Source organism: Euphorbia lathyris, chromosome 2, assembly GCF_963576675.1.
Source record: "Euphorbia lathyris chromosome 2, ddEupLath1.1, whole genome shotgun sequence".
Lineage (NCBI taxonomy): Eukaryota > Viridiplantae > Streptophyta > Magnoliopsida > Malpighiales > Euphorbiaceae > Euphorbia > Euphorbia lathyris.
The window spans coordinates 16331646-16356792 of NC_088911.1; the positions used below are offsets into that span (position 1 = coordinate 16331646).

General features: G+C 35.8%; 2 protein-coding genes across 10 annotated transcripts; one reads left to right on the forward strand and one right to left on the reverse strand.

Moving 5' to 3' along the window:
- The first annotated feature begins 5544 nt into the window (after positions 1 to 5544).
- Positions 5545 to 8457, forward strand: LOC136216905 (voltage-dependent chloride channel 1, chloroplastic). Its single transcript, XM_066003454.1, has 4 exons — positions 5545 to 6349; positions 6509 to 6676; positions 7478 to 7684; positions 8125 to 8457. The coding sequence occupies exons 1-4, from the start codon at positions 5663 to 5665 to the stop codon at positions 8299 to 8301; spliced, it is 1239 nt and encodes a 412-aa protein (XP_065859526.1). The 5' UTR covers positions 5545 to 5662; the 3' UTR covers positions 8302 to 8457.
- A 797-nt stretch (positions 8458 to 9254) lies between these two features.
- On the reverse strand, positions 9255 to 12167 carry LOC136216904 (riboflavin biosynthesis protein PYRD, chloroplastic). Of its 9 annotated transcripts, none has more exons than XM_066003450.1 (6): positions 12018 to 12167; positions 11817 to 11902; positions 11683 to 11729; positions 11138 to 11379; positions 10594 to 10892; positions 9255 to 10009 (listed from the first exon to the last, which is right to left on the reverse strand). In XM_066003450.1, exons 4-6 carry the CDS (start codon positions 11336 to 11338, stop codon positions 9406 to 9408), a joined length of 1104 nt encoding a protein of 367 aa, XP_065859522.1. In that variant the 5' UTR covers positions 11339 to 11379; positions 11683 to 11729; positions 11817 to 11902; positions 12018 to 12167; the 3' UTR covers positions 9255 to 9405. The 9 variants fall into 9 exon arrangements, with proteins under 9 accessions (XP_065859522.1, XP_065859521.1, XP_065859519.1 ...); XM_066003449.1 differs by having other exon boundaries at positions 11138 to 11411; XM_066003447.1 differs by having other exon boundaries at positions 11138 to 11439.
- Between the last annotated feature and the right edge of the window lie 12980 nt (positions 12168 to 25147).

A 25147-nucleotide genomic window follows, 5' to 3' on the forward strand; every position in this document is an offset into this window, starting at 1 on the left:
TGGTCCCAAACACTCGCATATCTCGGTTCTAAGCGATCTACAAGGTCATTCCATCCAATGTAACAGCGAGGGAATATCAGCCCTTTCTTACTTGCAGGGAATTGATAAGTTTTCCTATGAAGGGCCAATTCGGTAGGACTACTCATGGGATAAGGGGGCAAAGGGGAGTTATTCGCAGCAACAGGGCTAATAGTAAAGACACTATCCTGAAATTGAAGTATAAACACGATCAATTAAAGCATATGGGTACTACCTTCAAATACACGATCAGGAAATTGCAAAGTTTATTGAAAATTACCTCCTGCAAGCCAAGTGTTATGCCTAAGCGAGAATCAGCGCGAATGGTGTCAGGATATGAACACGCAGCTGAGACAGAAGATACAAAATTTCAGCAATACAATTCCATTCACACGTGGTAGCTCTAAAATTCTTATATTTAATTCCAATTCAATTTATCAGCTTTTTACAAAACGTAATTCTACACACACAAAAGCGAAAAGAAAAATCAAAAAGAAAGAAAAGGAAGAAAAATAGTTTGCATATCCATGTTTGAAAGACTGAGAGCTTGATTCTGAATGTTCTTGAGCCTTGGGAAAGAAAATGACAGAAACAAAAAAAAAAGGAATAACAAAGGAGGAAGAAGAGTTGTAGACAGATTAAGATGGAGAGTTCTAAGGAATTCAAATTCTAAAAATCTTGCAGGATTCTTTATCTTAAAAAGAGAAAATATTTATTAAAACTTCTTTTATACATAAATTTTATTTTTTGCTAATTCATTTATGCACAAAAGAGGGGGGCAATTGTTGGTCCAAAATAAAATAAATTTTATTTTATATATATAATGCTCGGGTTTAGATTTTAGGATATAGTTTACATTTTATCTGGAAAATAATAAAATAAAAAATACAAAAATATTCGTAAACTCACCTCAAACACGCGGGGCGTGTATTTCCATACGCGGGGCATATACCACATCTCCGAAGGCGTTCCGCTTTAGAAACTCCTTTACGCGGGGCGTGCCTTCCTATACGCCACGCGTAAAACGCACCAACAAGACATTTCAGGATCAGGAGCATCCTCACACGCGGGGCGTACCTTCCTACGCGGAACTTAACATCAGAGACGTCACGCGTAAGCTGTAGCAATAAGGCGCTCCAAGCTTCAGGAGCCGCACTACACGAGGCGTATATTTCCAAACGCGGAGCGTATACCGCGCATCCGAAGACGTTCCGCTTTAGAGACTTGTTTACGCGGGACGCACCTTCCTATACGCCACGCGTAAACACCATAACAAAATGCACAAGCTTCAGGAGCCGCTTTACGCAGGGCGTAGCCCGACACACGCGGGGCGTGTACTCTCTTCCGGCATGCAGTTAGCAGCAGTTAGTGGAAGTTGAGGAAGTTGAGTTAGTTGATGATGTGGCAAGTTAGTGGTAAGTTAGTTGATAAATAATTACCAAAATACCACTGAATAATTATCAAAACGCCACTCTAAAAAACTATAAATAGACCCCCTCCCCTTCATAAAAAATCACTCAATTCAACACACAAAACCCCCTCTCAAAGCTCCAATGCTTAGTCTCTAGTTCATTTTGTTCTTAGTTCTTCAAGTTCTTCCTTTCGTTCTTCATTTTTCTTAGCTTTAATTCCTTCTTTAGCTCCCCTTTAGCCTTAATTCGATTCCAATAGCCTCTTTCCAAGTTTTTCAATTCAATTTAGCATTCCCAAGCTCTTAATTTGTTCAATTCTTAGCTAGAACTCTGTTTCCAAATTAATTTTCCAGATTCGTCCATTTATTTTCAAAGCCTGATTCCGTCCATTTAAAGTCATTTTTTGCTTCCAATCCCTTCGACAAAGTTGTTTCTGACGTCCTGAAGTTCGATCTAGTGTATTTATTTCCCCAATTCTGTGTTCAGAAACTCTATTTACAAGCCGATCTTTCCAGCTCAAATTCTTTTAGCTAGTCTGTTTTCCAGATTTTTCTAGATTCGTCCAGTTATTTTCAACTCCCAATTTCATCTACTTAGATTCCGTTTTAGCCTTTGATCCCTTATAGAAGTTTGTTTCTGACGTCCCAAAGTTAAATTTAGCCTACTTACTCATCCGATTCCATGTTTCTAAGCATCCAAACGAGCCTCCCGAAGTTGAAGGCTAAATCTGCCCCATTTGCCTACCACACGTTTCGATATTGCCAAAGATCACATACCGTACGGGCCCGACCGGCTGCAGCTCTCCGAGGACCTCGCACCAACACCAAAATTCAACATCAATCCGAGATAGCTATTGTGGCTCCGAGTTTTTTTGTTGAATTCCAATTTATTTTATCGCATTTCAATTCTTGTATTGATTTGTTCATTCTGATTCAATTGATTACCTATATGTTTAATATAGAGATTTCTCAATTGTAATTCATCTCATTTTAATGCTTACTTTGAACACATGTATTCAAACACTTATTCATATCAATAAATATCATTTTTTCCAAAATCTCGTGTCAATTTCGCACTTTAATTTCCTTTATCTTTCCGTCTTTAATTTATATGCACTAGCTTAAATAAAAATCAATCTAGCAAAGTTTTTATAACGGCGCTAGAGACCCAAGAGGGACTTTTTCAATCCTTGCGTCCCTCGCCAATTGCTTCGATTTAGAATTCATGTTCTCGGCGCACAATTTCACAAACGTAACCATTTTTCATAATTGAGAAATAATTTCTCTGGCACGCCCGCACCCTAACCACACGTGACAAGGTTGAAATTAGCATATTTCGAAAATATCGCTAACAGTTACTTTACAAATTTATCTATTTTAATTATTTCGTAATTAATGAGAAAAAAGTGGATATTGGATGAGAATTAGTATTTCTAAAAAGAAAAAGAGAATGTAAGGCATTATTGTTTTTTTAATTCTTATTTAGTGATTTTTAATTCTTATTTATTTTGTACTGGTTTCATACTTTTTTCATCTCTTCATTTATATATTTGGTTCTTTGCCTTTTCGGGGGTGCCAACCTGGTTGGGATTCCCGTTGGGCTAAGTCCATATTTCAATAAAAAAAAATTATAAAATTTTATTTGAAATTATATTTATTTCAGAATGGAGATTGAAGTTGTTTTCTGATTATCTAATTCTCCAATACACTATTTATTTTTTATCTTAAAATTCGACAAATTACAATAAATTAATTTGAATTTCTAAACATTCAAATGTTATTGACAATTGTAATAATTTAATATTCACCCAAATCATATTATTAATAGATTAACTTAAATAAGGGCAATTAGAAAGAATATGTATAAAATACTTATATTTTCACCATTTAAACTATATATTGTTTTAAATCACATAAAAGCTCAAAGTGATATAACTTTCTATTTAATTTTATAACAAGGAACATTATGGAATCAATTTTTTAAGATTAAAGTTTTAGAATGGAAAATATAAATTGAATGTTAGAGATAGAGATAAAGATGGGAGTTTTTTATTTTTTAGAAGATATATATATATATATTTTTGAACCTAGAAGATATATTTTAAGAGTTCAATACATGGATTAAATTTTTTATTTAATTTATTAATTATAATATTATTTGATTAAATATCACTATAAATTTTTTAAATCCAAAATGTTTTACTAATTTTTTTTTTTGACAGTAAAGGTAATTTATTGATTATCAAAATTCAGCGCATTACAAATAAATTGAGGGGGGTTATTCATCCAAACCTCAAGGTCAGACTCTGAACCTGCTGCCCGAGCTAACAAATGAGCAACATGATTCGTAGACCTTCTAACAAATGAAACTCACTTAATCTCTTGTTCGGAGATCATAATCTTGCAATCTTCTACTATAATGCCAAAGGGATAAACTAACTCAATGGGGTTGTTTAAGGCTAACACCAGGAGTTGTGAATCTGATTCCATTTGAACATTGTGAATAGTTACCCGCTTTAGACAGCTTAGAGCCTCACGGTAACTCATTCCTTCTGCAATGAGTGGATCCGCGGTGGTTCCCAACATGCCGTTCCCCGCCGCAAGGAACTTCCCCTCATGGTTGCGTAGCACATATCCGTAACCTGCTCTCCCAGATGTTGGAAATATAGCTGTGTCAAAGTTTAGTTTTACCTGGCCCTCCGGCGGCTTTCTCCACTTCTCGGTCGAACCTAGAGCTGTGCTCGAGCAACCCTTTACCTATGCTTGGCGCCATCTGCTAAGAAAAGCCGTTGCATTGCTAAAGGAAATTGTAGGCGCCGTGGTGCGGTTCTCCCAGACCTTTGCGTTTCTGTCGTTCCAGATTGACCAGATCAATGTGGCTGTTTGTTATGCAGTTCCTTTATTGTGCTGACCGATAACCACTCTCCAAAACGCTTGTAAATTATTGACCCTTCAACTAATATCGCCTAAGCCTGTGAGCAGCCAAATTTGGCGGGCCTCCGCGCATTCTATCAAAGCGTGAAAAGTTGTTTCCGTTTGTAGTTCGCATCTTGGACATGATCTCGGAATTTCCACCCGTTTTCTGAATAGTGCATCTCTTGTTGGTAACAAGCCGGATAGAGCTCTCCATAACAGTTGTTTCACTTTTGGTGGTGCTTGCAGAGACCAGATACTATTCCAGATTCCTTCGTTTGCCGTCATAGCTTCCGTTACTGAACTGTTTTGCAATAACCGGTATCCACTTTTAACCGAGTAACTCCCACTACGTTCATGCTTCCACCACTATCTGTCTGGTATGTCTTTTGAGCTGAGGACTATTCCAGCCGCAAGTCGTCTATCTCTGGCTGATAACCACTCCGTTAATCGGTTTTAGTCCCATCCCTTATTCGGTGCAGACCATAATTGCGCCACTACTGCATCTTCAGCCCCTGGAGGCGGTTTTAGTCCCATCCCTTATTCGGTGCAGACCATAATCCGGTAACCAAGGGTCAGACCAGATCGATACCTGTGATCCTGATCCGATAAGGCGACGGGCCTGTGCTCTGATGAGAGGTAATCCTGCATAAATACTTCTCCAGAGGAAGCTTGGGTTAGCTTTCAGTTGTGCTTCAAATATTGACGTATGAGGATAGTATCTTGCCTTGAATACCCTTGCAACTAGAGAATTTGGTCTGTTTAGCATTCTCCAGATCTGTTTGGCTAGGAGAGCAATGTTGAAATTGTGTAAACGTTTGAATCCCATTCCTCCAAATCATGATGGTCCGAACTGCTAGCGCTTCAACAACTTCCGGCTCCTTTGTTTCGGCAATTAAACTGCTGCTACAGAAGAGGAACTCGCCCATAGCATCTCGAACGACTGTCCCAACTCCGCAGCATCCGATGTCTAAAAATAGCCGCATCTGTATTACATTTTAGCCACTCCAGTCGCCGGCGGATTTTAATAGAATTTTTTTATTATAAAAAATAGAATTTTTTTTAAGAAAGAATAAATAATAGATTTTTTTTTGAAGAATTAATAGATATTTTTTAGAAACCTTAGTTTATAATGGAAAAAAATAAATTAATATAATATTTTCCCCAATAAGAAATTAGTACAAAAATGTGTAAAAATCTCCTTCACAGACAACCTAAACCAACTCATCCACTGTCCTCTCACTCTGTTATTTCTTAACTGCCATGTCCGTTTCTCCTCTGCCTTCAAGCTCCGACCTTTCACCCTAATACACGCCGCCAATGTCACCGCCGGCAACCCCCTTCGACTCTCCATCCCCCAAAATTTCTCTTTCTTCTAATTTCATTCCCAAATTTGTTCTCAAATCACATCAAACTTCCTTTCCCCCCAAACCCCACAAGGCTGCGCACTCCTTCAAAGCCATATGTTGTTTTCCTTCAATCCCGCCGGAGCCCCCTAAAACCCTAAAATCCCTTTTCTACACTATTCCTGACTGGGCTGACCGCGTGCAAGAGCGCGGAATGCGACAAAAACGCTCTCTTTACAACCACGAGAATTGGGTCGAACACAGAAGTTCCCTTCGCCATATTCGCCACTTACTTTCAAGTCTTCAATCGCGAGTCATTTTGTCTTTAATTCCTCCGGTTATTGCCTTCACTTGTGTGGCTGTGATTATTGCTACCTATAATTCTGCTGTGGAATTGCATTTCTTGCCCGGATTTCTCCCAATTTTGAGGACTTCTTCTCTGCCCTATCAGTTGACGGCTCCGGCATTGGCTCTGTTGCTGGTTTTCAGGACGGAGGCGTCTTATTCTAGGTTTGAAGAGGGGAAAAAAGCTTGGACTAAGTTGATTTCGGGTACTAATGATTTCGCCCGACAGGTGATTGCCAGTGTCGACAGCTCCACCGATTCCGTCCTTAAAAACGCTCTTTTACAGTATATTATAGCCTTCCCGGTTGCACTTAAGGTTAGCCTTTAAACTATGTTTATTGATTTAGAGCTTTAACCTTTGCGTTTGAGAGAAATTGAATCTGATTTTCAGAAGAACAAGTTTGCACTTGTGGTGTTTGACTTTTGACTGAGAGAAGTTGGTTCGAGAATTTTGATTGAGCTATTCTTTTGGCAGTGCCATGTAACTTATGGTTCAGATATTAACCAAGACCTCCGGCATCTGCTTGAAGTAGATGATCTAGCATTGGTACTCAATTCTAGGCACCGGCCTCGCTGCATTATTGAGTTTATCTCCCAAAGCCTTCAATTGCTCAACTTAGATGAATCAAAGAAAAACCTGCTGGTAATTTCGTTAACTTATTCGGATTTTTCTTACCAATTTCCACAATTTTTCCAGCCCTGCTTTTTGCTTTCTCTTACATAATCTCAAATAGGGGCGGCAATTTGTGCAATTGGGTCGTGTTTGTATCGTGTCAGTTTAATTTAATGTCTAAGGAGTCAACCTTAATGCAATCCAAAACTTTCATATCATAATCGTGTGGCAATTCGTGTAGGTAGATCATGTTCGTGTCGTTTCAATTATTTGGGTTAGTGTTAAATGAGTCGGCTAGTCCAACTCAAAAAGTTGTGAACTCAATCGGGTCACTGTCATTTTGTTGACTTGTTCATTAAGCACATTTAGATATATAAAAATATAGGAGGATATAATGATAGTTCTGAATATTTATGTCATTTCTGGATTAACATGTTAAAGGTTCAAGTCGTGTTTACAGCTCCAACCCTGGCTAGCCCCCCTGGTTCCACCCCTGCCTGTGAAGATATAATAATAATTTTAAATACATGTGTTGTTTTCGAGTTAGCTGGTAACTCTAATTCAACTCAAAAATTTACGTATAACCATATAATAACTCATTACTTATATAATGGAACGCTAACCTATTGAATTCGTGTTGGATTCGTGCCATATTGTCGGGTTGTGTAGACAATTGCCACCCCTAATTCCAAATCTTGGATTGATGGACTAGCCACTAGGAAAATTTGATAAATTGGGTCCTCAATGCTATTTTTCACTTAGGAAACTTTGATCTTGAAGGGGGCATTAATATATTGATTCAAATTCTGAAATGTGTTGATGATGGTTTAGGAGTCAAAGGTGTCATGTTTGCACGAAGGAATTGGTGTTTGTGAACAACTGATTGGAGTGCCCATACCACTTTCATACACTCGTTTGACGTCGAGATTTCTGGTCCTTTGGCATCTCACTCTTCCTATAATCCTTTGGGAGGATTGCCACTGGATTGTAGTCCCTGCAACTTTCATCAGTGCTGCTTCCTTGTTCTGCATAGAAGAAGTACGTTTCTTTCTTCTCTCTTCGTTCCTGCTTAACTGTTTTTATATATTTATGAAGATTTGTTTCTGTTTGTGCTGAGAGATATGCTGCAGGTAAAATGCACCGGAGGTCATTAAAGTTTGTGGTCTATTTTACAGCTTTGTTTTTGTTTAATAAAACCACTGAACTTCAAGTCATTCCGGCCAGTTTATTACAAAAACTCACTAGAACATTGTTCTGGCACAAAAAAACAACAGACTATATGTCAACTAAGCGCTACACCAGATATGCTTGATTTTTATTGAAAGAAGAAGGAACTTTAGTGACTTCGATGCAATTTACGCGAATAAGAGCATGGCTGAAATCATTGTTCATTGTTCTGTCACACAAAATTAGCAATTTTGCAACAGTTTTCCTTTTTTGCTACTGAATTTTGATTAGTTTTTATCTTTTATCTATAGGTTGGTGTCCTGATCGAAGAACCATTTCCGATGTTAGCCCTTGATGAACTTTGCAGTGTATTACAGAGCAACATTCAGGAAGCAATTGCAGCAGAGAAAGTCATCCGGAGTCGACTCATTGCCAAGAAAAAGAGGTATAGCTGCGAGCATACAACAAATGGTTGGCCCAAATCATAGAACAACTACGATTGATTGTAGAACAACTTGCTTGTTAACTTCCCTCTAAATTTTTGTTGCCAAATGTATATAGATTTGTGTATATAGAACAACTATACTGTAAATGTGTACGTTGAATATACAACAACCATTTGAATATCTTTCTCACAATTTGAATTGTTCTCAAAATGTTTATGCCAACTTGACAACTTCGGTTGCACATGGTCAAAGAATCCTAATCACCATGCTTCATCCTAATCATTGAGCATAAGAAAATAAGAAACCCGGTTAATAGGCTAGATCAAATGACGAGACTGCATACTTCTCGCTCCAACAAATAATACCAACATTTTTACAAAGTCGCAACAAGTTCAATATTGCATAAATAAGCATTCAAGGAATTCAAAACTTCACCGAATAGATTGTTGTAGCGAACTACATTGGCAGTTTATTTTTTGTTTGAAACCCTAAACAACTAAATCTTACCCTGCAAGCGTTCGTTATTCCTGTATTTGCATCATTTTGGAAATTCATCAGTAAGTCAGTGTTAGAGTTAGATAGTTTCATGGATAAGAGAGTGAGTGAAAAAAGAAAACCTGCATTTTCCACACATTTCATCAGAGTAGATATATAATTAAACATCAAGTAATCCGTTCATTTTCTCATCAACCAAACAAAATGATATCTTGAGCAAAAGTTGTGCTTACATTAAATCCAAGAATGCTCTATACAAAAAATCAGACCCCAAGGCAGAGGAAGGAAGAAAACCCGAAGGGCCAAATGCGCCACTTGCTGGTTTCTCTTGCATGCAGGTGCAGATCTGTGCAATGCAAGAAAAGTGAAATCAAAACTATGCATCCAAATGGAGAAATAAAATTAACAAAAATCAAAAGCGCTAACCTTGACGAAACCTAGCAACGCGAGATAGGTAGAAACGGTAATAGCCATGGATCAAAAGAGCAAAATCGAAGAAATACCAAGAGAAACTGACTCATTATGAATAGAACGAAAAAACAAATAACAATATTTCATAAATAATTCCACAAGGCAGAGAAAATTACACATCAGCATTAGGATTCATGCTTGAAAATTGTGTTCTGTTGTTTCATCAAAGTATAAGTTAAGCTAAAGATAACCCTCCAGGATAATGCTCTCAGATGCAGAGATCACAGGCTGTAGATTTTTCACCTCTAGTCTTTTCCCAATACTCTTCAAAGCAGCAAAAGAACTCTTGCTGCTGCTTTCATCCCACAATGGCAACACTTCCACAAGAATTTTTTGCAACATATTCTGCTCAAAAGCATTATTGACAAGCCCTTGAAGCTCGTCAATATTTCCCCGCAAGTCCAGTAAAACGCTGCATAGTCCCCGCCGCTTACAATATTCCAAAATTTCATTCAAATTTATCTGATCCGAAATGACAGTCTCAATTCCTTTCCGAGCTGTTTCTGGTTCAATAGTTGTATCTTTATCTGTGAATATTATCATCTTCGAAGTTGCATCTTCGGGCAGAGAGGGAATTCGGATTGGAGAAGGCGAGGTTGCTATTACGATACGAAGGGGTTGATTTGCACCAGCCTCTTGTGATGTAGGAATGGATAAATTGAATTCAGAAGCTGAGGTTATAATGGCATCATATTCTTGTAACAATTTTGAGTAGTATCCGCCTCGATCTGAGACTCCTTGCCCGAGTTGGTCAAGAAACTGGCCATTGATTGAGAGAGAGTATCTACAGTTTATGGCGATGCCTCAAGTTAAAAAACTTCAACAGTTAGTAGTATGAATTCATTTTTTGATGATTCACTTAATACTGTCAGATGGGGTGCAATTTCTGACACGAAAACGATTTACAGAGACAATTAGACTGACATGACAACATTATTATTTTTTTGGCAAAAGCATGCTGAGATCCATCATCATTCTAATTTTAGTGGATTGATCCCTTAATTTTCAATTTCAACACATCAGAACCTGATCATTTGTTTTATGTCACATTAAGCACTTGATGACCAAAAAAGTCAGCTTTGAAGATAAAGCTCGTTTAACAGAGCGTATTCATTTCATAAACATTCTAAATAATATAATTTCAAACGCAAATGAAATGAGTAATGCTTTTTTAACTGAATTAAATGTTCAAACCAAGGAACTTGTTAGGAAGCCACAAGATGCTTTTTGCTTCTTTTTTTTCTTTCCTATTGCATTTATATCATATATAATCATATGGAACTTATATATAATATAATACGATTTTGACACCATAATACGAATTACCATCTCTACTGTCAAATAGCACATTCAGATTTCAAATTTTACCTGAGTGTAACAAAAGGCTTCCCTGTCAGCATTTGATGGATATAAGCCTCATTGAGCCTCTTGCATAATTCTTCTTCTACACGCACAGTTACATCAATTCCCGCATCTTTGAGTCTGTCCAACCCACTCGACGACACAATTGGGTTTGGGTCAACCATTCCAATCACCACCTTCTTAACTTTGGCTTTAATGAGAGCCTCAGTGCACGGTGGAGTTCTCCCATAGTGGTTACATGGCTCTAAGCTCACATAACCTGTCGCATTCTCAGCCAAATCTCCAGCATTTCTAAGGGCAAATACCTAAATCAAATTATCTGACAACAATTGGTCAAGCAAAGAAGCAATTTAAGGAATAATCAAATTGCAAAATGGTAATTAATAAGATGAAATGGTACATGAATTAGCAATCATTAGCAGAATGTTATCATAGCTATTAATAATTGTATTATTTTTCATCTCCAAGCATAGCAAAAAAATCACAGCAATCAATCATATTTTAAGGGTAAGGAAAACTGAAGCCGCAAAAGAAACAAATTGGGCGATACCTCTGCGTGAGGCTGACCAGCTTTAGGGTGAAATCCTTCACCAACAATTTTTCCATCCTTGACAATGACGCAGCCAACCATAGGATTAGGACTCGTACATCCAATTGCCTTCTTTGCCAGCTCTACACACCTTCTGATATAAAAGGCATCATCTTTACCTTCATCACTGCCATCTTTTTCAATTGCTAAAGAATTAACCATAACCGATCCGGAATATCTTCTCTTACTGGAAACCCTTTTGACTGAATTGCAAAACCCAGATTTGAAATTAAATCTGTGCACAGAAACAGAGTGGTGGTGCGCTGGTGAAACAGATGAATTTATGTGAGAAGAATGTGGGAAACTGAGCGTTGTTGTGAGAGTGTGGTTTGGGAGTGAGAGCATTTGAAGTTGCATCTTTATGGGAAGACTGAAGGATGAGGATTTGAAGATGACAAGTAAATGCAAACTCCAGTAGAAAATTGCTACTATGAAAAGGCAAAGAAATATATTTGTTTTTACCAGATAATTCAATTGATAAAAATAGGGATAAGATCCAAAAATACCCTTAACGTCTCCCTAGCATATGCAATTTTTAAGGAAGATACTGACCCTGTAAACAAGAGAGACACAACCTAAGAAGATAAAAACAAAATGAAGAATTAAAGCTTCTATTAATGAGCAGTGAAGAAGATAATACCAGTTGTTATCCACTTGAGAATATGATTCCAGCATCAACAAATGCATAGTTCACAACATGAATATGGAAGCCCAAGATGCACAATGCTAATTCAAAAATTAAACGAGATTAAAGTTAGCCATAGAAATAAGAATGTCTTGGATTCAAATCCTAAAGCCCTAAAATGAATTTTATATTACTGAGTAGACAGTAATCACTAACCTCACTGGCGAGAACGAAACTCCGAGTCGCATCTGGCGACGATGAACGATGGCGGCTGCGATTGGGCACCTGAATGGTCGGTGGTTTTTTTAAATAAAAGGGGAAGAACAATAGAGATTGCAGAATACTGATGGATATATTAGGAACGGCTTAATACATAACTAGCTTTTGAATCCGTGCAATCATTTTAATATATAAATATAGGTTAAGGTGCAAAAATATCCTTAACGTTTTGGACCAGGAGCAATTTTACCCTTAACGTCTAAAATGGTACAATTTTACCCCTAACGTTGGAAGCCAAGAGCAATTCTACCCCTGACGTTGATAAATTGGATCAATTTTAGACACTATTATAAAACACAGATATTTTTGTTCATTATTCTACACAAATTGCATAATAATTCGTTCTAAAAAAAGGATTTTCATGTTTTTTATAATTTAATAATAGAATCTGAGATTAATATTCATAAATTCGGTGGATTTTTTAAATTTTTTTTGTCTAATCCGTACAAAAAGGCAGTATATTTTTTATTTTTTTTATTTTTTTTTCACATCCCAACGAATGTTTGTGATTTGTTACTGATAAAATGACACACGTATGAAGTGTAGATAACAAGATTCATGACCGAGAAGACAGTTTGATGAATTATTTTTCAAATTGACCCAATTTATTAACGTTAGGGGTAAAATTGCTCTTGGTTTCCAACGTTAGGGGTAAAATTGCACCATTTTATACGTTAGGGGTAAAAATACTCCTAGCTCAAAACGTTAAGGGTATTTTTGCACCTTAACCCTATAAATATTAATAAAAATATGGTAAAGACTATGGTTACTTTGTTTTTGACAAAGTAAGCCTTACTTTGTGTGTTTTTACCATTGGATGAATTTTATACTCCATCATCCAATGGTAAAAATAACCAAGTAAGATTTACGTTGTCAAAAACAAAGTAACCATAGAAGATACCTAAAAATATAATCTAATAATTACAATTAATGATAAAAAAGTGCTATATAAATTAAATATTATTATTTTATTTTCACATTTACTTTCAATAATCTTTTTATAGAAAAATATAATAATAGAATTAAAATTAATATATTATATATTATAATTTTTATCAGTAAAAAAGAAGTAAATGACACTTCATCTCAATCGTTACTATTTTATATTATATATAGATTAGGAACGGCTTAATACATAACTAGCTTTTGGCCCGTGCAATGCACAGATTCATTTTAATATATAAATATTAATAAAAATATAATCTAATAATTACAATTAATGATAAAAAAGTGCTATATAAATTAAATATTATTATTTTATTTTCACATTTACTTTCAATAATCTTTTTATAGATAAATATAATAATAGAATTAAAATTAATATATTATATATTATAATTTTTATCAGTAAAAAAGAAGTAAATGACACTTCATCTCAATCGTTACTATTTTATATTATATATAGATATATAGATAAGCAGAGAATTAGAGAGATTTTAGGGATTAATTTAAATTCAGTAAAACTTTTAGATATACTACGGATAAAATAATCTTTTTATAGATAAATATAATAATATAATTAAAATTAATATATTAAATTTTTTATTAGTAAAAAAGGAGGAAGTGACACATCCGTTCCATCATTACTGTTTTATATTATATATATATATATATATATATATATATATATATATATGTGTGTGTGTGTGTGTAGAGAATTAGAGAGATTTTAGGGATTAATTTAAATTCTGTAAAACTTTTATATAGTACGGATAAAATAATCTTTTTATAGATAAATATAATAATAGAATTAAAATTAATATATTATATATTATATTATATTTTTTATCACTAAAAAATAAGGAAGTGACACCTTAGTTCCATTGTTACTGTTTTATATTATATATAGAATATAGATATGTAGAGAATTAGAGAGATTTTAGGATTAATTTAAATTCTGTAGAACTTTTAGATATACTACGGATAAAATAATCTTTTTTATAGATAAATATAATAATATAATAAAAATTAATCTATTAAAATTTTTTATCAGTAAAAAAGGAGGAAGTAACACCTCAGTTCCATCGTTAATATTATATATAGATATGTAGAGAATTAGAGAGATTTTAGGGATTAATTTAAATTCTGTAGAACTCTTAGATATAGTACGGATAAAATAATCTTTTTATAGATAAATATAATAATAGAATTAAAATTAATATATTATATATTATATTATATTTTTTATCAGTAAAAAAGGAGGAAGTGACACATCAGTTCCATCGTTACTGTTTTATATTATATATAGATTTAGGGATTAATTTAAATTCTGTACAACTTTTTTTTTTATTAAAGATTGGTTAGCGAGGAAGGGTAAGCGGCGGACATCCCAGCTATGCTGGCACCCCCACCACAGACCCAAAAAAGCCCCGAACCAAATTTATTAAAAGAGTAAATAAATGTCATAATACAAAAAGAAAAAAGAATAAAATGAAGCTAAAGAATTAGGAAAAGCGATAAACGCAACGTCCTACACGATCATGAAAAAAGACCGATCCACAAAAATCTGGGACAACATCCCACCAAGTCGAAGCTGTTGCCGTCCGTCTATAATTTGCAAGCGAATCCGCAACATGATTTCCTTCACGAAAAATATGAGAGACCACAAAAGCCACAGAATCGGTCTGATTTAAACAATTGAACCATTTTTGTCTAAGCAACCAAGGGACCGAACAAGATTTAGATTTGAACATCTGCACAACATACATTGAGTCGCTTTCAAGCCAAATTTTCCGCCAACCTTTGCTGATAGCCATGTCAATGGCGTAAATAGCAGCAGATAGTTCAGCAAGATAAGCAAAGGAACTTTCAATCGGAAAGGCAAACGCACCAAGGCACATGCTAGTATGCGAGCGATAAATACCTCCGCAACCCGCAGGACCAGGAGCACCCATGACAGACGCATCAGTATTGATCTTAATCCAATCCCTCGGAGGTGGTTGCCAAAAAATCGGAGTAATGTGCGGAGCCTTAGCAAGACGCTTTTCAATCCCGAGCTCACCTAAGATTTGAAGTTCAACTAGCGAATTCCAAACGGAGCCCCGTCCAGTGTGAGCAGATTCACGAACAGCTCCCCAAATCCGTCTCAGCGTGATGGAAGTATCAACCCTCTCATCCTCAAAAATGGACCTATTACGAGCAAGCCATAGAGCCCAAATTGTATTAACAATTGCAGCCGCCCATAAATCAGCGATTTGAGTACTGAAACGTTGAATAACAGCATGATCAACTAGATTCTTAAGAGTCGAGTCTGTGTTAATTCGTCTTCCAAAAAATGAGCTAACACCATGCCAAATAAATTTGGAAAACCGACAGGAGACAAAAAGGTGGTCCAACGTTTCAGAATCTAACAAGCACAAACTGCAACGAGAAACAACTTGACAGCCACGCAACTGAAGCTGATCATGTGTTGGCAAATACCCAAGATAAGCCCGCCATCCAATAAGCGAGTGTGCAGGAGGAACACTCTGACACCTTAAAAAACGACTCCAAGGCTGTTGAGTAGGAGGAAATCTAAGCCAAGTGTACAGGAGCTTAACAGTTAAAACCCCACTCGTAGCAGGCTTCCAAACACAAATATCAACATCGTCCCTACCCCGCCTAATATTCCGCAATCTATTCTCCACATCCGCAGGTAACACGGGCAGATTGTGCCAATTATTACCATCTAAATAATCCTCCACCAAATCAAAACAACGACGCTGTTGACTAGCAGATAGGCCAACCTGTGCAGCCAGTGAAGGACGCATCCAGGCCCCATTCCAAAAATTAAGTTCAGAGTGCTGACCAATCCACCAAAAACAGTGATGCTCAACTTCAGAATAAATGGATTTTATCGAGCCCCAAATAGAAGAATTCATGATATAATGTCGTGACTGTCCCGCTTTATTGAGAAAACGAGTTCTAAGTAAGTTAAAGCAGAGAGACTTTTCTTGAAGAAGACCCCAAGCCATCTTTCCATTCAACGCTTTGTTTAGAATAGATAGATTCTTGATTCCAAGACCTCCATCCTTGAAGTTTTGACAACAAATTTTCCAAGGGACAGTGACAAGCTTCTTGCAATTAATGGACCCAGACCAAATAAAATTCCTCATATGCCTAGTCATACGTGTAAGCAGCGCAGAGGGCCACTTATAAATGCTAAAAGAGTGAATGAAGCTACCAGTAATTACAGAATTTACCAGAGCCACTCTCCCAGCCATAGACAAACAATGCCCTTTCCATTTAGCAAAGTGAGCAAGCACCCTATCCATCAAACCAGTCAGATGTCGTGTCTTTGGTAAACCAAAAAACAAAGGGACTCCAAGATAGCGAAATGGAACAGACCCTTGACGAATACCAATAATATCAGCAAGACGATTACCATGTCCAGAAGAAACAAAGGAGCCCAGAAATAATTCAGATTTGTTCCAACTAACACACTGACCCGAGATAGATCCATACAACTCAAATACACCTTTAATAACAGCTAGATTACTCGAAGAGGCTCTGCAGAAGAGAAGAATGTCATCGGCATAAAATAAATGAGTCGGAAACACCTTTGCAGAAGTATATTGCATTGGAGCAAGTCGCCCAGTATCCACGAGGTGAAGCAACCAACGACTAAGAAAGTCCTCGGCAATACCAAACAATATAGGAGACAGCGGATCGCCTTGTCGAACCCCTCTTGAACATCTGAAATATCCACTAATGGCTCCATTGTTCAAAATTGAAATCCGAGATGCAGATAAAACATTCAGAATCCAGTCTCTGAATTGAATAGAGAAACCAAAAGCGTCCATCACGGCAAGTAAAAAATTCCAATTTAAAGTGTCAAAAGCTTTCCTGATGTCAACCTTCAAGGCTAAGTTCCCTCCAAAACACTTTTTACGAAGCATATTAGTGCCTTCAGAAGCAAGTGAAATGCATTGGTGAATACTTCGTCCAGGAATAAATCCAAATTGATTCTGAGAAACAATGCGAGATGCAATAGAAGCGAGTCTATCAGCCAAAATTTTTGCAATTATTTTATAACTAAAGTTGCTCATTGCAATAGGCCTATACTGATCAAGAGATATCGCACCCTCCACCTTCGGGATAAGGACCATAATACTGGAGCACAGGCCAGGATGTATCATGCCACTCATAAAGAAGCTTTTGACAACAGCAAACACATCAGCACCAATAATATCCCAAAAAGACTGAAAAAAGACCCCAGAAAACCCATCAGGTCCAGGAGAACTACTGCTATCCATGGCAAAGACTTCCATACGAACTTCATTCATATCCGGACAATGAGTAAGCAAATCATTATCCAAGTCAGAGACAAGATGTGGAACAACCTCATAAACTAGATCATAATTCTGCGGTAAGACCTCGTCATTTTTAAAAAGACTTGAATAAAATTCAGCAATATGCGTCCCAATTTGATTCGGATTAAAGACCAGCTCATCCTCAATTTGAAGCACCGAAATCCCAGAGGCAGCAGCTCGAATAGATGCCATACGATGGAAGAAGCTGGTATTTCGATCTCCCTCCTTAAGCCATCTAACTCTGCTCTTATCACGCAAAAAAGCCTCCTTTCTATGCAAAATATTATCCAAGTGTGCATGAGCATTCATCTCCTCATGATGTAGTTCAGGAGTAAACCCATTCTCAGAGATTTCTGCCTGCACACGGGCCAGATCCGTCTCAGCATCAGTGAGACACATATCAATGTTACCAAAAACCACTTTATTCCAGTGATGAAGCACCGGCCGAAGTCGCCTGAGTTTATCGCATAAAGCTTGCATAGGAGGTAAGCTAGGATGCATTCCATTCCAAAAATCAGCAATCACCTCCCTAATCCCCGGATGCAGAATCCACATAGACTGAAATCTGAATCTAGAGATAGGGCGATTCCCCTTGGAGCAGCTAAACATCAAAGGGCAATGGTCAGAGTGATGTCGCGGCAAAGCCAAACTGCAAATCGATTCCCAGAAGTCCGAGAATAAAGCAGATAATAAAACTCTATCCAGACGACATTCAACCCGCGCAGAGCCAGACCTACCATTAGACCAAGTAAAGAAGGCCCCATGAGTAGGACCATCAATAAAAGAACCAGAATCAATAAAATCATGAAACTCCCTACAAGGACGTAAAGCAGGAGCCCGTCTTGATTTCTCATGAGATACAAGGACAAAATTAAAATCTCCAAGAAGCACCCAATGCCCATTTAACCTATTTTGATGAGCCAAAATATCATCAAACATAGTGACACGTCTATTTGCCCAAATGCTCCCGTAAACAAAGCAGACAAAAGTATTTAAATTAGACAAACTCAGAATAACAAATTGTTCATGTCTAAAACAAATATTGGTAACCATGGAAGAATTAATCTTTGCAAAAACCCATAGAGTTGGAAGCTCCTTATTGTTCATAGCAATTAAAGACAAACCAAGCCTTCTCCAGAAGGCCTCATTAACAGAACTGAACTCCACCATAGGCTCAGCTAAACAAAGAAAATCCGGTTTATGAAGAGAACACAAATGATGCAAGTAACCCTGAGTATCCCTATTAAGAATACCCCTACAATTCCAGTAAAGAAAGATCATTTAAAACGGACCGGAGGTTTACTGGCTCGTTTGTTTCGAGCTGGCAAATTCTCCGTTGTTGTCATAATTTTTTCCCTCCGCCTTACTTTCTTAGTGCTAACTGTGTTCCAGCTATTGTCATCATCCTCTGCCATATCAGCCCAGGATTTAGTACGGGATGATGATTCAGATGCTGAATCAGCTCCCTCATATCTAGTGAGAATATTGTCCATTCCAGGTGAATCTGGCCTATCAGTTTTATCACAACTGAATTCATCCTCCTTCCTAAGTTGCGGGCTGCCAGGTAGAACAACCTCCACCACACAACCAGTATCAACAGGAGGCCTAAGCTCAGAAACAATCCGTGAAGTGGCATGTTGAACAGGCACCTCGGTCTGAATTGCATTAGGCTTTTTCACAAACTTCCTCTCCTGTGAAACCATTGTACGTTTTTTTTCAATAACCGGAGCCTCTAGAACCTTTTCCAATGGTTTTTTATTTTTCCTACAGTCATAAGCCATGTGGCCAATGTTTGAACAAACTTTACAGAAGCTTGGTAATCTCTCATACACCACATCAATCCAAATTTGTTTTCCTTCTCTCTCAATACCCATTTTAATAGGAAGCTCATTCATCAAATCCACATCAATTAACATTCTAGCATAATGACCAAACTCACCTTCAAGAGTGGTATTATCAAATCGTATAAGCCCTCCAATACCCTTTGAAATATCTGAAAGAATTTGAGGATCCCAATACTCCCATGGAAGAGAATATAATCTAACCCAAACCTGAGCATTTGTAGACTTCTCAGCATAGGGGTCAAAGTCCGGAACCCATGGTTGCAAACGGAAAGTACCTGACTTAGTATTGATAATGCCCCGCGCTAACAACTGATTCTTGATCTCTTGGGATCCCAAAACCACATGAAAAAAGCCTCTCCCGATAGATATCAGTCGCTAAGAATCCTTCAAACCCCAAACCTTTGTTAAAGTTTCCTTAAGAGAAAGAACCTTCCATGGGGCATCTCCTTTGTTTAAGATTAACCTGCCAATCAGAGATGAGGAGCAAAGGGCCGCACGCCTATCATAGGCAGATTGAGAAATTCTAACCGACCGAAGACCGCCAATATCAGAAATCACAGCAGACGAGCAAGGAGTCGGATCCAGATTCCCAGCAAGGACCTTCGCAAATGACCTGCCCTGCACCGCCAAATTAGGCTTTCTCAAAGGATCCTGTGAAATCGAAGCAATCTGTGGTTGCGGGATACGCGATTGCGAATTATGAAAAGGGGCCTTTGGATTAAAGAGAACCTCTATACCGAGGTAGTTATCTAGATAATCCATGGTGGATAAAGAGTGATTCCTAAATGATTTGGAATTTAGTAAGGAAGGTTTTGGAGTCTTTTTAGGCAGATTTGAATCTCCATAACTTTATAGGATACTTCCTTTTCTTGCTATAATTGATTTATAATTTAGTAAGGAATGTTTTGGAGTTTTTAGGAAGGTTTTAGTTTTTCTTCTAATTTTCCTTAACAGTTGCAAATGTCAAATTGTATTTCTTCCTCAAATTCTGTAGAACTTTTAGATATACTACGGATAACATAATCTTTTTATAGATAAATATAATAATATAATTAAAATTAATATATTAAATTTTTTATCAGTAAAAAAGGAGGAAGTGACACCTCAGTTCCATCGTTACTGTTTTATATTATATATAGATTTAGGGATTAATTCAAATTCTGTAGAACTTTTAAATATACTACGGATAACATAATCTTTTTATAGATAAATATAATAATATAATTAAAATTAATATATTAAATTTTTTATCAGTAAAAAATGAGGAAGTGACACCTCAGTTCCATCGTTACTGTTTGGCCTAATGCATACCCAGCCCCCTAAAGTTGTCCGTTTTGTTCATTTAACCCCCCCACCTTACGGGACAACCCTTTAACCCCCTAAACTCCATAAAAATGGTATTTCTCACCCCCTTAACTTGTCCAAATTTGTCATTTTACCCATTCTCAACTCATCGAATATCCTATTTACCTCCTTAACTCCATAAAAGTGGTATTTCTCACCACTTATGATCCTATTTACCCTCTTAATTTCATAAAAATGGTATTTCTTATCCCTTTATAGTAGTAAAAAAAGTTGAATGGAGAAAGAACGAATAAAAAATACAAATAACAAGAACATTAATATAAACAAGTTAAATACATTATATGTAGGGATAATGTACCGAAATGGGCCTATAATTTTTGGGGAAGTATCAATTTAGGTTCCACTTTTATGGAAAACATAAATATAGGTTTAACGTTTAAATTTTTTTATCAATTTAGGCTTCGATAACAGATTGTAAGGGGTGAAAAATACCACTTTTATGGAGTTAAGAGGGTAAATAGAACATTCTATGAGTTGGGGGATGAATGGACAAGTTAAGGGTGTGAGAAATACCATTTTTATGGAGTTTAGGGGGTTAAAGGGTTGTCCCGTAAGGTGAGGGGGTTAAATGAATAAAACGGACAACTTTAGGGGGCTGAGTATGCATTAAGCCTTACTGTTTTATATTATATAGATATAGATTTGTACATGAATTTCTAAACTGAAAAAACGGGTTCGAACCGGGGACCTCTAGTGTGTGAGACTAGCGTGATAACCGACTACACCACCCAGACAATTATTGAATAAACACAAAAACAAATTATTTAGGATAAGGTATCAAAATATGCCTAAGGTTTTTGGGGAAGTATCAATTTAGGCTCAACGTTCAAAATAATATTAATATAGGCTTAACGTTTACAACATAATATCAATTTAGGCTTAACGTTTACAATATAGCATCAATTTAGAGTCTTACGTATAAAATAGCACAAATCTAGGCTTAACGTTTACAAAATAATACGAATTTAAGTTTAACGTTTACAAAATATATACAATTTAAGCCGAATGTCATGATTAAATTAATCATATTATATTTTTTCGCTATTAACTTTATATGTTATCTTTTTATTTAGTTTTATCTTTTTATTTAGTATAATACAATTAATTAGTATTCTTACCCATTAAGATCTTATATTTGTTTTCTATCAATGATTCGATGACTACTAAATTTCATTGCCCATGTAAAATATGCAAACTAAAAGTAATTAAATATCCACAATATTTCAAACACTGACATATATCAATATTATTTTAACTAGTGTTCGAAATGTTATGGATATTCAATTACTTTTAATTTGTATATATTACATGAGCAATGAAATTTAGGAGTCATTGAATGGTTGATGAAAAACAAATATAAGGTTTTAATGGGCAAAAATACTATTTAATTGTATTATAATAAATAAGAAAATATAATTAAATAAAAAGATAACCTATAAAGTTAATATGAAAAGAATATAATATGGTTAATTTAATTGTGACCTTTTGCTTAAATTGGATATATTTTGTAAGCGTTAAATTTAAATTCGTGAAGATTCTTTTAGTCCCTAACTTTTTTCTCGATGAACTGTTTAGTCCCTACCGTTAGACTCTCATGCAGATTCTTTTAGTCAATTTGGATTTGCGTTCTTATTCATTTCCTATAAACCCTAATTGATTAAGCACCAATGCCAATACACGATCTAACTAATAAGCTTTATATGCGTGGGATTATGGAGGGAGGTCGCCTTAGTAGAAGCTCCTTGCCTGTTTGTGATTATTTCAATGTTCCTAATCTCAATTTGAAGAAAAACGGTACACTTTATTTAATTTGTTTATTATCATGCATACGATCTTGATTAATTTAAATGAGATTTAGTGAATATTTTTTTTTTTGTTTTTCCTCTGCAATTCGCCGTATAATATTTACAAAACACATAATTTTAATTCTATCGATTGTTCAATATAAATTCAAAACCTAAATATATTGCCACCTTCATACTCACGTCTTTTGATTTATTAACATGTCATGTATACTATTACTAATCATATCTGTTACACAACACATAATCAAAACTTGAAATCGGTACAAATAGATGTTAAGGATTTTTTTAGAGTTCTAATCTAGATGAATAATATTAAATATAAATTAATAAATATTAATAAATATAAATGAAAAAAATGAAAAAATGAAAAAATGAATAACATAGAAGAATGAAAAAAAAGAGCGGTTAGCTAGGGAAGTGAATGTAGGGCTGTAAAGGAGTAGAGCCGCTCATGAGCGGCTCGGTGATCGGCTCGATAAAAGCTCGGCTCGACTCGGCTCGATTTGTAAACGAGCCGCTCGTGAACACGATTTACTGGCTCGGTTCGTAAACGAGCCGAGCTTGAACATGCCAAAGCTCGACTCGAAAGCTCGTGAGCAGGCTCGATTAGAACATTTATGAACAAATTTTAGTTTTGTAGAAAACTATATTGTTTTGTGTTAGTTCATAAATATCTAAACTTAATATTATTTTATTTGCTATTAGATCAGTTTGTTCACAAACATAATAAATGAGTAATAGACGAACTATTTGTAAGCATCTTATTTATTTATTCACGAACTTTGCTTGTTAGCTTATTTATGTACACAATTAAAGAGTTATTTGCGAGCAAACTTCACAAATATAATTAACGATTTACTAACAAACAATTCATGGTTAGATAATTTTCTTAATGAATAAAGTCCAAAGAGGATTTTGGGCTCGAAACAAGCTCGAAGCTCGGCTCAAGCTCGTTGAGCAAGCCAAAGCTCGGCTCGGGCTCGGCTCGTTAATTTTATAGCAAGCTCGGCTCGGGCTCGAGCTCGTTAATTTTATAGCAAGCAGAGCTTGAACAGGCCAAAGCTCGGCTCGGCTCGGCTCGGCTCGTTTACAGCCCTAAGTGAATGAATTGTAGAAGGAAATTGGAAAGCAATATATTATAAACAACAACAACAACAACAACAACAACAAAGCCTTAGTCCCGAAATGATTCGGGGTCGGCTAACATGAACCATCATATAAAACCGTGAAAATCAAGTCGTGTCAGCGACACAGATTCGCTCCCTCCACTCCGTCCTATCCACTACCATATTTTCCTCAATTCCCAATAAACTCATATCACTCTCGATCACCCTCCTCCAAGTTTGCTTAGGTCTTCCCCTACCCCTCACCACTACATCCCTTTGCCACTCTTCGGTTCTCCTAACCGGCGCATCAAGCGCTCTACGTCTCACATGGCCAAACCACCTTAGTCGGTTTTCTCTCATTTTATTCTCAATAGATGTAACCCCTACTTTTGTCCTAATTATTTCATTACGCACCCGGTCCTTTCTCGTGTGACCACACATCCATCTCAACATACGCATCTCCGCCACCGACATCTTAAGGAAATTGGAAAGCAATATATTATAAAGATCGTTAAAAAAAAGATGGAAGAGTTATATTTATGATAGAATTTATTTTCCATTGATTTATTTTATTTTATGATTTTTAAATTTCTTTTCATTTAGATTGTCTTAAAATTTTAAGAATTTTATTTCTCCATTGATTTATTTTATTTTATGATTTTTAAATTTCTTTTCATTTAGATTGTCTTAAAATTTTAAGAATTTTATTTCTTTTAATTGTTGTTTTTGAGAAGAAAGATAATTGTTTCATTTATAAGAAAAATAATATATCTCGATATAAATAATTAAAAAATCATAATACATATAAGTTTAAATATGCATTTTTAATATCATAGATTGTGATAGATAATGCTTGAAATTGTTTTTGACACAACGAACAAAAAATATGTTCTAAATATAAAAACATGAGACCAGGGTTGGAGGGGGCCAAAAAAAAAATTTAGCCTTTATATTTTTTTTGAATAAAAAAAATTATATGAAATTAAATTTTTTTAATATAAATAGTGATAAAATTATATAGGATGATCTATTTTTTTCCGAAACCCCATTGATAAAAAAAAATTAAAAGGCCTATTTTGTCATGCATAAATTTATTATTATTAAAATGATCATTATTATTTATTTTGTCTAGGGCTCCTAAATTGTTAGGACTAGCCCTGGATGAATCTTCATGAGAGTCTAACGGTAGGGACTAAACAGTTCATCGAGAAAAAAGTTAGGGACTTTACCGTGTGTTTTTGAAAATACAAGGACTAAAAGTGTGTTTTATCAAAATATAGGGACTAATAAATTAATTACCCTTAAAATAAAGATAAAGTGTAAATCTGTTTCTATCATTTTTCGGGAGTGAATATTTAACTCTAATGTATGAAATGATAAAATGTATGTCAACATCTTCAGAAAAGATCAAATTACCTTATCTAACAAAAATTCGAACAGATTGGTTTAACATAATTTAATTGTCATATCGGATTTTTCCAATATCAATCATGTGTAAAATATGTACTGCGTTACAGTTGCAAACAAATCTACTAAAATGCAACAACTAAATTCTCTAGAAAAACATCTATTATGGACCGGAGGGAGTACTTAAATCATCCAAAAAAATCAATTATCACGGGAAATAATCGGGGATTAACGAGGCGGGAATGGGGA

Bases quoted from the DNA above. Each gene is read 5' to 3' on its own strand.
- LOC136216905 (XM_066003454.1), top strand. From the start codon at position 5,663: ATGTCACCGCCGGCAACCCCCTTCGACTCTCCATCCCCCAAAATTTCT. The intron at 6,350-6,508 runs GTTAGCCTTTAA...TTCTTTTGGCAG, and splicing joins CCTTCCCGGTTGCACTTAAG to TGCCATGTAACTTATGGTTC. The intron at 7,685-8,124 runs GTACGTTTCTTT...TTTTATCTATAG, and splicing joins CCTTGTTCTGCATAGAAGAA to GTTGGTGTCCTGATCGAAGA.
- LOC136216904 (XM_066003446.1), bottom strand. From the start codon at position 11,533: ATGCAACTTCAAATGCTCTCACTCCCAAACCACACTCTCACAACAACG. The intron at 10,893-11,137 runs GTATCGCCCAAT...AATTTGATTTAG, and splicing joins CTGGTCAGCCTCACGCAGAG to GTATTTGCCCTTAGAAATGC. The intron at 10,010-10,593 runs GTAAAATTTGAA...CATAAACTGTAG, and splicing joins AAGCCTTTTGTTACACTCAG to ATACTCTCTCTCAATCAATG.